This window comes from Bombyx mori, chromosome 20 (genome assembly GCF_030269925.1).
Source record: "Bombyx mori chromosome 20, ASM3026992v2".
NCBI classification, from domain to species: Eukaryota; Metazoa; Arthropoda; class Insecta; order Lepidoptera; family Bombycidae; genus Bombyx; species Bombyx mori.
Window position 1 is genome coordinate 4,195,160 of NC_085126.1, and position 13,957 is coordinate 4,209,116.

The 13,957-nt window shown below is 39.5% G+C and overlaps 1 protein-coding gene across 1 annotated transcript in view; it reads left to right on the forward strand.

The window, feature by feature from the left end:
• The window catches only part of LOC101744636 (uncharacterized), a 100,484-nt gene extending 88,061 nt beyond the window's left edge, over positions 1 to 12,423 (forward strand). Inside the window, exons 6-9 of the mRNA XM_012695088.4 lie at positions 1,664 to 1,755; positions 2,352 to 2,544; positions 6,209 to 6,366; positions 12,169 to 12,423. Of these exons, the coding sequence (XP_012550542.2) occupies positions 1,664 to 1,755; positions 2,352 to 2,544; positions 6,209 to 6,366; positions 12,169 to 12,300 (575 nt within the window). The 3' untranslated portion in view covers positions 12,301 to 12,423. The remainder of the gene's footprint in view (positions 1 to 1,663; positions 1,756 to 2,351; positions 2,545 to 6,208; positions 6,367 to 12,168) is intronic.
• Positions 12,424 to 13,957: the final 1,534 nt, after the last annotated feature.

Here is a 13,957-nt window from a genome sequence, read left to right on the forward strand (position 1 = left end):
TTATAATATAATTAATTAACGGCCGTCTGGTGTAGTGGTAAGTGACATGGTCACTACACAAGGGGGACGCGGGTTCGAATCCCGCCAAGGGAAGATATTTGTATGATAAATATAAATGTCTTTTCCAGGGTTATGGATGTATATTAAATATATGTATGTGTATAATAAAAATCTTACATTTATTTCCGTTATCTGGTACCTGTAACACAAGTTCTTTACGAACTTATCACGGGACCAGTTAACGTGGCGTGATTGTTAGTAAATATTTATTATTTATTATTATTATTATTATTATATAATATAGAAAATGTGTGGAGGATCATTCAATAGAGTGTCTTTCTTATGTGCTCTATATCTATCAAATCTGAGTACTGTAATATAAAGTTTTACGATTTTATACCACTGCCCTGTTTTCTTGATAACATACAAAAATATTTAAGGCCCGTAAATGAGGGATTGTGAGTTAGACTCACTTCATATCATTAAGCTGTCTTTAAAAGGATCACATGCGTGTTCAAATACCTCTTACTAGCTTACGACGGAACAGGTATTATTCGCGATTACAGCTAGTAGCTGAGTACCCGTGAACATATAACGCACTCGTGGTTTTTGGTAAAAGTGATTCGTACCCATTCTCAAATTCAGTTTCAAATTCAAATTCAAAATCATTTATTTCAACTTAGATGTCAGTATGACACACTTGTTGAATGTCAAAATACAAATAACAATGTTAACTCTACCACCGGTTCCAAAAAAGCCACAATCCTGAGAAGAACCGGCGAAACAAACTCAGTGGGCTTTTTTTTTGGTTTTTTCTCAAATATTTTCTTTTTTTTTAATCCTGACGTCTCGAATATATCAGCTACGGGTATACTGACTAGTAGAAGATTGCACAAAGTGGGAATGAGTTGCTCGCTCCGGGCATTTCAATATTGTAATAATTGTTATGTTATTATACTCATGTAAAAATTAATATTTAAAAACAACCTAATATTAAAAAATAATATAATATTTCAAAAACAAAAAAAACATGCCCGCTGAGTTTCTTGCCAATTCTTCTCAGGACGGAGGCTAGTTCTTGTGAATTGGCGGTAGTTCTTTTGACGCTCAACAAGTATGTACTTTCATTTATGTTGAATTTTTTTTTTTGATTTGATTTGATTTGATGAGGAAAACATTACCTCGATATCTGTGACTTATGTATGTATTAGTTTAAAAAAATAACTGAGTGCAATGACCCTCATTACACTCACTAGAGTAGGAATCAGGTAGATTTCCGAATCAGAAAAAATCATTAGATTGTATTTATCGAATACGGCAATCGAATAAGTGAGGTTTTCAGGAGCACTGTTATACTGATTTCCTATCTTCAGAGTGGATTGGTTGGCGGCAGAAATAGGTGATACCCACTTCATACTAACTACAAACCCATCATATATTCTACGACCGATTTGAAAACACCTTACCTACAAATCACATACCTATTTTAAAATGTCAAATCATTGTATTTTGATCACACAACCTTAATATCATGTAATCAGTTGATAATTGTGATGTACTCCCGCTAACAAATAAGTCACGTGTCATGTCAAATCACGCACCATCACGTTTCATATTGAAGCTTTTAATTTATGTTTTTTTTTTAACTGAAGTTTTGTTGTAGACGACGAATTCGGTGAGAAGTCTGTCTCGGTGTTGCTCGACGGAGAAGAATCAGAGCTCATCTTCATCGATCATCCCAGCACTGAGATGTCCGTAAGTGTATTTACGAAGAGTTAACGGGTTTAAAACGCGAGGTTAGAATTTTGAAGTCATCGTGGCCTAACAGATAAGACGAGATAAGGTGCATTCGTGTTGAGCGATGCACCGGTGTTCGAATCTCAGGCGGGTACCAATTTTTCTAATGAAATACGTACTCAACAAATGTTCACGATTGATTTCTACGGTGAAGAAATAACATCGTGTACCCGCAAAATTATAATTTGCGTAATTACTGGTGGTAGGACCTCTTGTGAGTCCGCACGGGTAGGTACCACCGCCCTGCCTATTTCTGCCGTGAAGCAGTAATGCGTTTCGGTTTGAATGGCGGGGCAGCCGTTGTAACTATACATAGAACATATCTAAAGGTGGGTGACGGTATCTACGTTATGTTTATGGGCTCCAGTAACCACTTAACACCAGGTTGGCTGTGAGCTCGTCCACCCATGTAAGCAATAAATAAAAAAACCTACCTATCTGGGCATAGCTGGAATAGCCTCCTAGGCTACCAGCGAATGCGTAGTTTAAAAAACTCAAACATACAACAAACAGGAATGCTATTTCACATGCGCTCTTTGTAATTTTGTCTTTAGATCGAGAACTGTTTGTCGACGTATGAGCCACATGCGTGCGTGGTTGTTTACTCTGTGGTCGCCAAGAGCTCGCTGCAAAGGGCCTCGGATCTGTTAGCTTACCTGTGCAGAGAACAATTCACGGTCGACAGAACTGTTGTGCTGGTCGGGAACAAGGCGGACTTGGCGAGGGCCAGACAAGTCTCGACTAATGGTGAGTAAGAAGTTTGTTTATGTAAATTCATTGGTTTTCAGGAGTCGTAGAAATAAAACGAAATAAATATGTTTATGTACAGTATGATTATTGGAACGAAATTCCTTATGGGACGATGCGGAGTGGTACCCTAACCGAGAAAAAACGTCCATAACGTAAGATTTTTGTTAGTAATGTACACAGTGTAGGACTAAACTTTGTCGTACACTGTGTACATTACTCGTCGTGGCCTAACGGATAAGACGTCCGGTGCATTCGTGTTGAAGCGATGCACTGGTGTTCGAATCCCGCTGGCGGGTACCAATTTTTCTAATGAAATACGTACTCAACAAATGTTTACGATTGACTTCCACGGTGAAGGAATAACATCGTGTAATAAAAATGAAACCCGCAAAATTATAATTTGCGTAATTACTGGTGGTAGGACCTCTTGTGAGTCCGCACGGGTAGGTACCACCGCCCCGCCTATTTCTGCCGTGAAGCAGTAATGCGTTTCGGTTTGAAGGGTGGTGCAGCCGTTGTGACTATACTGAGACCTTAGAACTATATCTCAAGGTGTGTGGCGCATTTACGTTGTAGATGTCTATGGACTCCAGTAACCACTTAACACCAGGTGGGCTGTGAGCTCGTCCTCACACCTAAGCAATAAAAAAAAAATAAAAAAAAATAATAACGTACAAATTAGTAAGGTGCACAGTGTACGACTTAACTTTGTAATAACGTACAATAAATGACACATTTTTTATCATTCATTGACCACGATCTCAGAGCGTTCGTTTGGGCAATACACTAACTCTTATGCAAACAACCGTGAATGAAGTGTATCACAATAAGTTCGCACGTTACCGAGTGACCGTGGGTTGTTGCGAAAGCTCCAGTTGTATTTTCTTTATTCGAATAGAAGTTAAAATTTATTTAAATTTTTTATAATAAGGAACTTCGTTCCTATCCGGTGTCCCACGACACCTCACATATTTTTTTACAGTACTTCGAATGCACAAAATTCGAAGTTGGGAGATCCAACGTTTCACCCTATAGTAATGGCCATTGTTGTTCATGGGCACAATTTCCGGGGCACAGCATATCGTTGCTCGCGTTCGATTATTCTTTTTTTTTTTTTTCTTTGTTCTTAGATGGGTGGAGGAGCTCACAGCCCACCTGGTGTGAAGTGGTTACTGGAGCCCATAAACATCCACAACGTAAATGTGCCACCCGCCTTGAGGTATAAGTTCTAAGGTCTCAAGTATAGTTACAACGGCTGCCCCACCCTTCAAACCGAAACGCATTACTGCTTCTCGGCGGAAATAGGCAAATAGAATAGAGATAGAATATTCGGGATCTAGATATGGGTTTTGTTTCAGATATTTAAGTAAGAGAAAACCTTAGCTTAGGGCCGTTGAATATGGAACGCCTGAATAATTTAAATATCATCATATTTACAATGGCCGCGGTAACGAAGTACTAAAAATAAATGATAATGTACGTTCTGAAATGAACTCTATTCACAATACAGAAGGCTCTTTCGGGCCGGAAACGTTAGGCTTATGAGCACGTAGGTGCCGCTCACTATAATTTATGTATTTGAATATTTTCTTAAGTCATTACTCGTCATTCGGAAAACGAAACACGTGTTCACAAAATTCACTCACGGCTGTGCGGTACGCCCCTTTGACGAATTTTGAAATGGGAATGTCTTATGGAAAAAAATGTACGTTCTAAGCTTACTGGTGGTAGGACTTCTTGTGAGTCCGCACGGGTAGGTACCACCGCCCCGCCTATTTCTGCCGTGAAGCAGTAATGCGTTTCGGTTTGAAGGGTGGGGCAGCCGTTGTAACTATACTTGAGACTTTAGAACTTATATCTCAAGGTGTGTGGCGCATTTACGTTGTAGATGTCTATGGGTTCCAGTAACCACTTAACACCAGGCGGGCTGTGAGCTCGTCCACACATCTAGGCAATAAAAAAAAAAAAAAATAAGAATAAATATTTTCGATCGCGCCAAACGCACTGGGTCGAGATCGAACGATGTTTTCCCTAGAGTAACGCAGAGGGTGCCTTAATCATACTGCCCTGAACTTTGCCTGGCTTGTAAATGTTCCCAGGGCAAGTTATTTCGGAGTAACCTTTTTACAAAAACGTTGACAGCAGGCGCTTTCAATAGACTGGGAAATGAATTTTGTATTTTTAATAATAGAACATTGACGCTATGTCATGTAAAGTCGAATTTTTAAGCTGTTTAAGGAGTACTTATCCAAGTAATTTATCGACTTCTATTCTTTGTTTGTATGTCAATGGAAAAATGTTCTTGAAAATTTAGGAGGTATAAAGTTAGTGTTTAGGTTTTAACAAAAGTCAAATTTGACGTGAAAGGATGTTTCAATTGTAATTCCTTTATCATTTATTAAAAAATGATTATAAGGACTATTTGGCGGGTACGCAAGGAAATAAGTTGTATTAATTTCTTTTTTTTTTATTAATTTATTGGTTCTTTAAGCTTAGACGTGTAAATTGTAGCTTAATGATGATTTTAATAATGGTTAGTGAAAATTAAGTAACGTCACTAGAAAATGCTTCTCGGGTTCTTTCAAAAAAGTCCTCTGAAAGTCGCAGTAATATCGCGTTATTTTACTGGGACCTTATTTTATCTCAACCCATCTCATTTTATTTCAATGCAATTTATTACCACTTCAGAGAGATCAACTTCATTTAATTCCATTCCATGGAAACATTTTAAAATGAAACATGAATAATTTGTAAATTGAATGTTTGATGCAGTCGATGTTTACAACAATGAAGAAGAAAAAGCTATGACGAATTAAAAAAAAGTATAACTGATATTTTAAAAATAAAATTGAAAAGTTCTTCAAAATAAAATTGTTTTATTAAGAGCATATCGGAACAGTGTGTCTAACAATTGACAATTGCCTTAAAATAAAAATTAAAGTCTGTTTTCGGATTTATTATTTTTTTCTTCGGGGCTGTCATAATGACTAGGTCATGTTTTCTAGAAGGCCCGATCTTTGCGTGCCGGTCAATGAACTTTTTCCATCTCGTTTCTCCATCATCTTTTAAACACTTCTGTTATATGGAGTATTTTTTATGCCATAGATACACAATGACCGGTGGGCCGTATGCTCGTCTGCCTAAAAGGGCAATAAAAAAAATTACCCGACCAATGTGTTTGGTAGTTGTTATCGCAATAAATGACTCGTTCTCAAATCTCAGGCGTAAAATGATCAGTTAGGACGCATAAGGTCAATCGATCACACAGTTTTTTAATACGCTTTTATTAGCTTCAGACATATGTATGTTTGTAACGGAATCTTTGAACATGATTTTGACCCCCTTCAAAACATCGGATTAACTCGAAATTTGGAATACTTATTAAGGACCGATGACAATTCTATATTATAAACAAATATATTGAAAAAAATTAAATTCAACTAAAAAATGAACAGATATGAGTAGAAGGGTTATTTTGATAATATCCTGTAAAGCACGCCCCACGCTTTTTTACAACAAAATCATTTCTTGTTACACTATTTTTAATTCAAATTTATTACAAAAAAAAAATTCAATTTTTTTAATTGGTTTTTCTATAAAAGCGTATTTTGTTAGTTTTTTTTTTATTTAGCTTATACTCATTCGAATATTCGCCCATCAGAAGGCAAAGCACTCGCAACGTCCAGAGACTGTAAGTTCATCGAGACATCCTCCGGAATCCAGCACAATGTTGACGAACTGCTCGTCGGTATACTGAAGCAGATACGTTTGAAAGAAACAAGAGACAAGAAGCAAGCCAAGAAAACTTCAACTACCAAGGTATGTTCGTTTAATCTTAGGTCGTAATTGATTATAAATATTTTTTTCTTTTAGTGAGCTAAACACCGATATATCACGATCGTATCAGGCAAGTACTTGTAAGTTTTTGGAGTGATAACTTGTTATCGGAGGGTAAATCGCTTCGTTACGTAACGCGTTACAGCGACAGTCAGTCTGGCGTCCCTTTCACTCACGCGTACAGCCAGGGCCCTGAAACTGCGACACTTTAAGACAAATAGTTTTATTAGTAAAAGAAGTAGTATTAGTAAAGGAAATAACTTTAAAACGCTGCAAGGAGATTTGAAAAAATCACAAAGCGACCACATACTGGTGGTAGGATTACTTGTGGGTCCGCGCGGGTAGGTACCACCACCCCGCCTATTTCTGCCGTGAAGCAGTAATGCATTTCGGATTGAAGGGTGGGGCAGTCGTAACCATACTGATTCCTTAGAACTTATATCTCAGGGTAGGTGGCGCATTTACGTCGTAAATGTCTATGGGCTCCAGTAACCACTTAACACCAGGTGGGCCGTGAGCTCGTCCACCTATCTAAGCAATAAAAATAAAAACTCGAATTCTGATAGTATCGTCAAAATGTAATAAGCTAAATTCGGAGACATAATTAATAGCCGTTTTATTAACAAACAGGCTAGAAATATTACAATAGGAACATTCGTTTTTCATACAAAAACAAATGTTCACTCATTCGTAGTTCACACGTGAAATGATATATCGTTATTTTGTATGATTCCAATTGAAAAACCGTATCATATATTTCAAGAAACAAACTGTGATTTAGAAATGTTTTTCGATTTCAAAACATTCCTCTCTATTGACATCCGAATAATTTTCATATTAATCCAGCTTCGAATCAAGTTTCTGAATAATTTTCAAACCAATCCATTTTTACGAAAAAATCTATAACAATAGCAAAAACTCAGTACTCAAATGTTGAATTGATTTCACGACTTTTGCTAACATTATTCTATATAAATAAATAAAGGCTAAAGTGGGTAAAAGCTTCATTTGACTATACTCACCGCAAATCTTCATACACAATCTAAATAATTATTATATAAATTATGTTTCGCATCGAGATCGCAACTTCACTGTCTCTTATTTTCCCAAACGCACCGAAAGGAGTATAACTAGTGTATTTGTAAACGAAATAACTTTAAGCCGCTCCAAAGAAATTTGAAAATTTCTCAAAACACGTACAAACAATTTTTGTAAAATTTGTACAGGACAATATGGTCTCTTCGGCTAGTTGTTTTGTTCTCCTTAATACTGAGAGCTGCTACCACGACATAAAACTTTTAAACTTCGAAAGGCGACGTAAGTCACTAGGACACCCCTTTTTTTTTTTTTTTTAACGCTGGGGAATCCATTTACGGATGCCCGGTCGAGGGGGGTAACGGACCGGGTTATGTCGGACTCCGGCGCCTCCTGAGAGGAAGAAGGGGAGAAGAGAAGAGCCGAGGTCCTTCACCTCCCCCAATTTCTCACAGGAGACTACGCCTTGAAAAAGGCGCGCGAAGCACTTGCCCCGCAGAACGACTACCGACTAAACCCCATCGAGCCCCACCACTCCGACTCCACGAAACCCACGGTACCGCACAGTGCGCGCCGAAGGCTCGCCGTCGCCGGTACCCATCCTGTTAATAGGACGGCACTCCATCCCCGGGAAAATCCCGCAGGACGTCGTCTCGGAGACACACCGTGAGCGGTGCACAGGAGCCACCTTGCGCCGCCTCACCACCGGACCAACAGCCAAGTACCGGGCACCCCCGCACCCGGCACCCGACAGCCCCTACGGGAGATGAACGGGAGCTTCGCGCCCGTGCCGCCCACTCCGCCTTCTTCGCTGTGAAGCCGAGTGAAGCGTCGGCGAGTGACTGAAGTTTGGCCAAGCTCCTCCAACAACCGCTCCCTCCACTTGGCGTACGCCAGATGACGCGCAGCACGCCTCCACCGACCGACAGCCGACGGGCCGGGCGTCCGTCCCCGACTCAGGGACTGTGTTCTACGCCGGTATACCGCAGCTGCTACCTCAGCCTCGAGATCCCAAGGAAGGGAACCGGCGAGGGCGCAGGCGACCTCCCGGGAGATCGTACGGTACCCCCTGATGACTCTCACCGCGAGCACCCGCTGCGCTCGTAGCAGCAAAGCTGCATTGCGCGCAGAGAGTGCGGGCGACCACACGGGAGCGCCGTACAAAGCCATACTGCGCACGACCCCGAGGTACAGACGCCGGACGCCGGCGCTGCAACCACCGACGTTGGGGAGAAGACGGGCTAGTGCGCCCGCCATCCCCAGCAGCTTCGGGACTAACTCACCAAAGTGGTGGTCGAAGCGCCATCGACTGTCCAGCACAAGGCCCAAATATTTGAGCTTCGGCTGGACAGCGATCGATACTCCGCCGACTATGAGATTCGCTCCCGGAGGAGGTCCCCTCCGGACTGGGTGAAAGCACACCGCTTCGGACTTGCGGAGGGCCACCTCAAGACCTAATCTCCGAATGCGACTAACGACGGTGGAGACCGCCGCCGTCGCAAGGATCGCTGCGGCTCTGTAGTCAGCTCTCACTAGGACCCCCTAGAAAATTATATCTTAGAAAGAATAAAAGATATAACTAATGTTTGTTTCCAGAAAACCCCAAGTCTAACCCGTCAGTAAGCAGTTAATAATCGAATAAAACAAAATTATTACTTAGATGGGTGGACGAGCTCACAGCCCACCTGGTGTTAATTGGTTACTGGAACCCATAGACATCTACAACGTAAATGCGCCACCCACCTTGAGATATAAGTTCTAATGTCTCAAGTATAGTTACAACGGCTGCCCCACCCTTCAAATCGAAACGCATTACTGCTTCACGGCAGAAATAGGCAGGATGGTGTTACCTACCCGTGCGGACACAAGAGGTCCTACCACCGGTAAAAAAAAATTCCACAAAATTTTTCAATAAATGAACAAACTCTTTTTATAATTATTCCTAATGCTTAATTTTGAATAAAAAAGACTATGCCAAAAATAACGTTAATAAGCTATAGCAGGAAGCAGACCCTTTATTTATTGGATTCTTTTCATGTTTTTCCTCATTCCTCGTAATTATAAGCGTTGATTACCACCAGGACAATCAGGTTTCGGTTGCTACGTAACAAAAAATCGGAATTATAATTATTACATTTCATATATGTACATTTCTGGCACTTTCTATTTCTTCAATATAATTATTACGTTTCATATATTATTATGTACATTTCTGCCACTTTCTATTTCTTTAATTCGGTTACCGGAATCATGGGCATCACAACATGAATGCCGCCGAAAAGCTTGGAACATAATAGTATTTATTTACTTTTAACTACTCTATGCCAAGCTCTATCCTTCACAGATTTGAGTGCTACCTCTTAATTCTTGGTACGACCTAGCTAGACATATAATAACTGGTAAGGGAGTCGCCTTAAGGGTTTGTATCTTTAAATCATGCAATGTACACTCCGAAGCGATCTAAATTTGACATGTATTTATCTATACTAGTGATCCCTCAGTAGTCGAAATTCGACCATAATTAATTTGAATATTATTATGGCTCTATTGTTAAAGACTATTATTCTATAATTACAGATTTCGCCAAGGCTATTGACAAATTATATTAATGACAAACAATATTAATCTATTCTCAATTTGACCACAAAATTTAACAATAAACCAAAGAGTATATACATATATGTATGCGTGTGTCTTTCAAATACATGGTAGTGTGTGTAAAGTTTCTTTTATTAGTTTAATGTATTTTTTAAACATATTTTAAATTATTTTTGCATTCTGCACTCCTCCTCTATATTCTCTATAAGCGTGGGAAATTTCATACACCTCCGTCCGCGCAATTTTCGTAAAAAGGGATACAAAGTTTTTGCTTCACGTATTAATATATAGATGTACTGGTGAATTTTATTGTTTGAGTTCTTTTCGGAAAAAATCGAGATCACAGACAAGATAAATAAACAAATCCACGTCGTTTTGACTTAGTGGACAGAAGCGTTAAATATTTTACATCAAAATAAATCGGAGATTGTTCTTTGTTTTAACATTCTTTGAAAAAAAATGACAGCCTATTATTGCACTTACTAACTTTGTCTTAATTATTGTAGAAAATGTATTGATAATTTTTTGCCTCAGTTCCGCTTGGGGGAACATGGATTTTTAAAGTAAAAATAAGAAACGATGTTAATGAATATAAGCTAATATTTACAAGCTCCATTTCCATAAACGGCCGTACTGGTGTAGTGGTAAGTGACATGGTCACTACACAAGGGGGTCGCGGGTTCGAATCCCGCCAAGGGGAGATTTTTGTATGATAAATATAAATGTCTTTTTTTTTTATTGCCTTTGTAGGCAGACGGGCATACGGCCCACCTGATGGTGAGTGGTTACCGTCGCCCATGGACTTCAGCAATGCCAGGGGCAGAGCCAAGCCGCTGCTTAACGCTTAATACTCTCCATAAGCCTCGTTTGAAGAAGGACATGTCATAGCGCTCGGGAAACACCGTGGAGGGGAGCTCATTCCATAGCCGGATGGTACGTGGCAAAAAAGATCTCTGGAAACGCACTGTGGATGACCGCAGTGGCTCCAGGTAGTATGGATGAACTCTACTCCGGTGGCGGGCGGTGCGATGGTAAAAACGAGATGCTGGTATCATCTCGAACAATTCCTCAGAGCACTCCCCATGGAACATACGGTACAAAATACAGAGGGAACCGAAGTCCCTCCGCAGACCCAGAGGCTCCAAACGATCCGAGAGAATGGGATTATCGACAATCCGAACGGCCCTCCTCTGTATGGAGAAATGGAGTCTTTTCCAGGGTTATGGATGTATATTAAATATATGTATGTGTATAATAAAAATCTTACATTTATATCCGTTATCTGGTACCTGTAACACAAGTTCTTTACGAACTTATCACGGGACCAGTTACGTGGCGTGATTGTTCGTAAATATTTATTTATTTATTTGAAATATAAAATACTTGAAGCCACAAACCACTTACGTTTACGTAATTCTGTTTGTTTTCTGGAATCGCTATCGACGACAAAAAAGTCTCTTTTGTGGCATGTCGTGCAATTGTTATTTACATATGTCGTGGGTGGTTAACAAGTGCACGACCAGCCTGATTTCAGTGGTTACCTGAGACCATAGACATCATGACATAAATGCCGTCACCCATCAGACTTACGGCCTATTATCTCAATTGTGTTGTGATTACAGAAATTTATTAAATTTATTTTATTACACGACCAACAAAAATTGCTACCTAGGTCGATACAAGTACACTGACCGGCTTGCCATTAAGCCACGACGGTTTCCGATAAAGGGCTAATTAAACATACAATAAGTCGTCGTCGTGGCCTAAAGGATAAGACGTCCGGTGCATTCGTATCTTGCGATGCACCGGTGTTCGAATCCCGCAGGCGGGTACCAATTTTTCTAATGAAACACGTACTTAACAAATGTTCACGATTGACTTCCACGGTGAAGGAACAACATAGTGTAATAAAAATCAAACCCGCAAAATTATATTTTGCGTAATTATTAATGGTAGGACCTCTTGTGAGTCCGCACGGGTAGGTACCACCACCTTGCCTATTTCTGCCGTGAAGCAGTAATGCGTTTCGGTTTGAAGGGTGGGGCAGCCGTTGCAACTGGACTGTAAGCTCGTCCACCAAACTAAGCAATAAAAAAAAACACAAGACAGAAAACGCTGTTTCGATCCACTAACATGTAATGTCTTTCGCAGGAAGCCAAACCAACAAAACTAGCCAGCTCTCGCACTCATATCTCGCTGAGCATCGCAAGGGAACTGCTACAGAAAATATGCATCAACGATATATCGAAATCAAAGTCCTGCGAGAATCTACACGTTCTCTAAGCGCGTGTTCCTCTTGTGCTTCCTATATGTATATCAATACTAACTCTTCCTAGTTTGTAGTAAACAAACTGTTACATCTCCGTTTTCGACTGTTTCTATTCTAATAAAAAAAAATTACATTTAGTTTTTTGAATGTATGTTGTGTGTTTAATAACTCCAGATTCAAAAAAACTTCAGAGGTGTCAAGGGACACCCGGATGGAACGAAGTTCCTTTCGATTAATTAGTGAAGGAATTGTATATTTTTTTTAAGTTATAATAATAAATTACGGCATTATGAAGAAGAAAAAAACAATACTATGAACTAAATTACTATTGTTGAAACGCTATCTCGAGAAACTGTACTCATTACGCGGACCAATCGGATACGAGCAATGTCACGCGATAAGCGCCTACACGTTGATTGGTCAGAATGACGGATCTAAAAAGTGTCGTGACAACTTTTCGTAAGAATTTTTTCCGTCTAGCCCCCTTTCACAAAGCGCGTTAAGGAACTTCGTTCCAAAAAAAAAATTGGTAAATTTCGCGGCATTTGACCCGATTAGCGCTTGATAGTTCGATTCTGTGTTTTTAGAATGCGTCATCAACATTGTGTTATCGTTATTTTGTGTCAAGTAGAGATCCCTAGAGAAATTACACGTGGACGAAATTTATGTTGGCTATTTGATTGATGTTAAAGTAGTTTTGGCAAGTTCATAATGTTAACGTGAATTACGGAAATTATTCTCTTAGATTTGGTATCCATTAAATATTAGAGCGTGAGTTCTGTAAGAGATTTATTTAACTTCTTTAAAACTATGTAATCCTGGTACTTTGAAAAGCGGTTTTCAAATTCCTATATTTCTGCCCGCCCGTGGTTCGGTTCTACGTAATTTTATAACTTTTCCGATCAACAAATGCTTAGAAAACTTTTAAAAGAGTTCCCGAAGTATTCCTTTTTAACTTCAAGCTCTGATAACAAACTTTTGAATTCGAAATCTCACATTTATACATTTGATTACGTACAAATTTGTTTGTGTTTTAATGAAAAAAATATTAGGTAAATTTGAGAGATCCTATGCAAAAAGCATTTTTATTAAATATAATATCCAAGCCAATCATTATACAGGTTTTGATGTTACTCATAGAAAAATAGTGATATCAAAAAAAAATCGCAATTCAGACAAGACTTCAAAATTCAAATAATGACAACAAGTTCTAATCATACGAATTTCGGCATAAATTGAATTTTTGGAGATTCATTTCCCTTTACTTCATTTTCCTTATCAAACTTTAGCGGGGTCGACTCTCCTGATTTGTCTGCGCCAAGAATTTCTATCCTGAGCTATCACACTGATAAGTTGAGCCTCTTTAACTGTTCGAGTCATGTTTGTCCGTCATGTGCCCTGGGGTCGCCCTCTTAAAGGCCTTTTGCAGCAAGGTGAACGGCGTAGTCATTGTTCCTCCCCATCTCCTCCTCGTCCCATCTGTGACTATTTCAGTAATTGAAGCGACCATAGAACTTTCTCGTATGTCCTCATTGCGCACTTTGTCGAGTCTAGTAACACCCCCGTCCATCTTAGCATTCTTATCGCGTTTTGATGGAGTTTTTGCTCAGAACTTCTTTTTGTAGAAGACTCGGCACCATAGAGCATCACAGGTCATATTGCCGTTTTGTA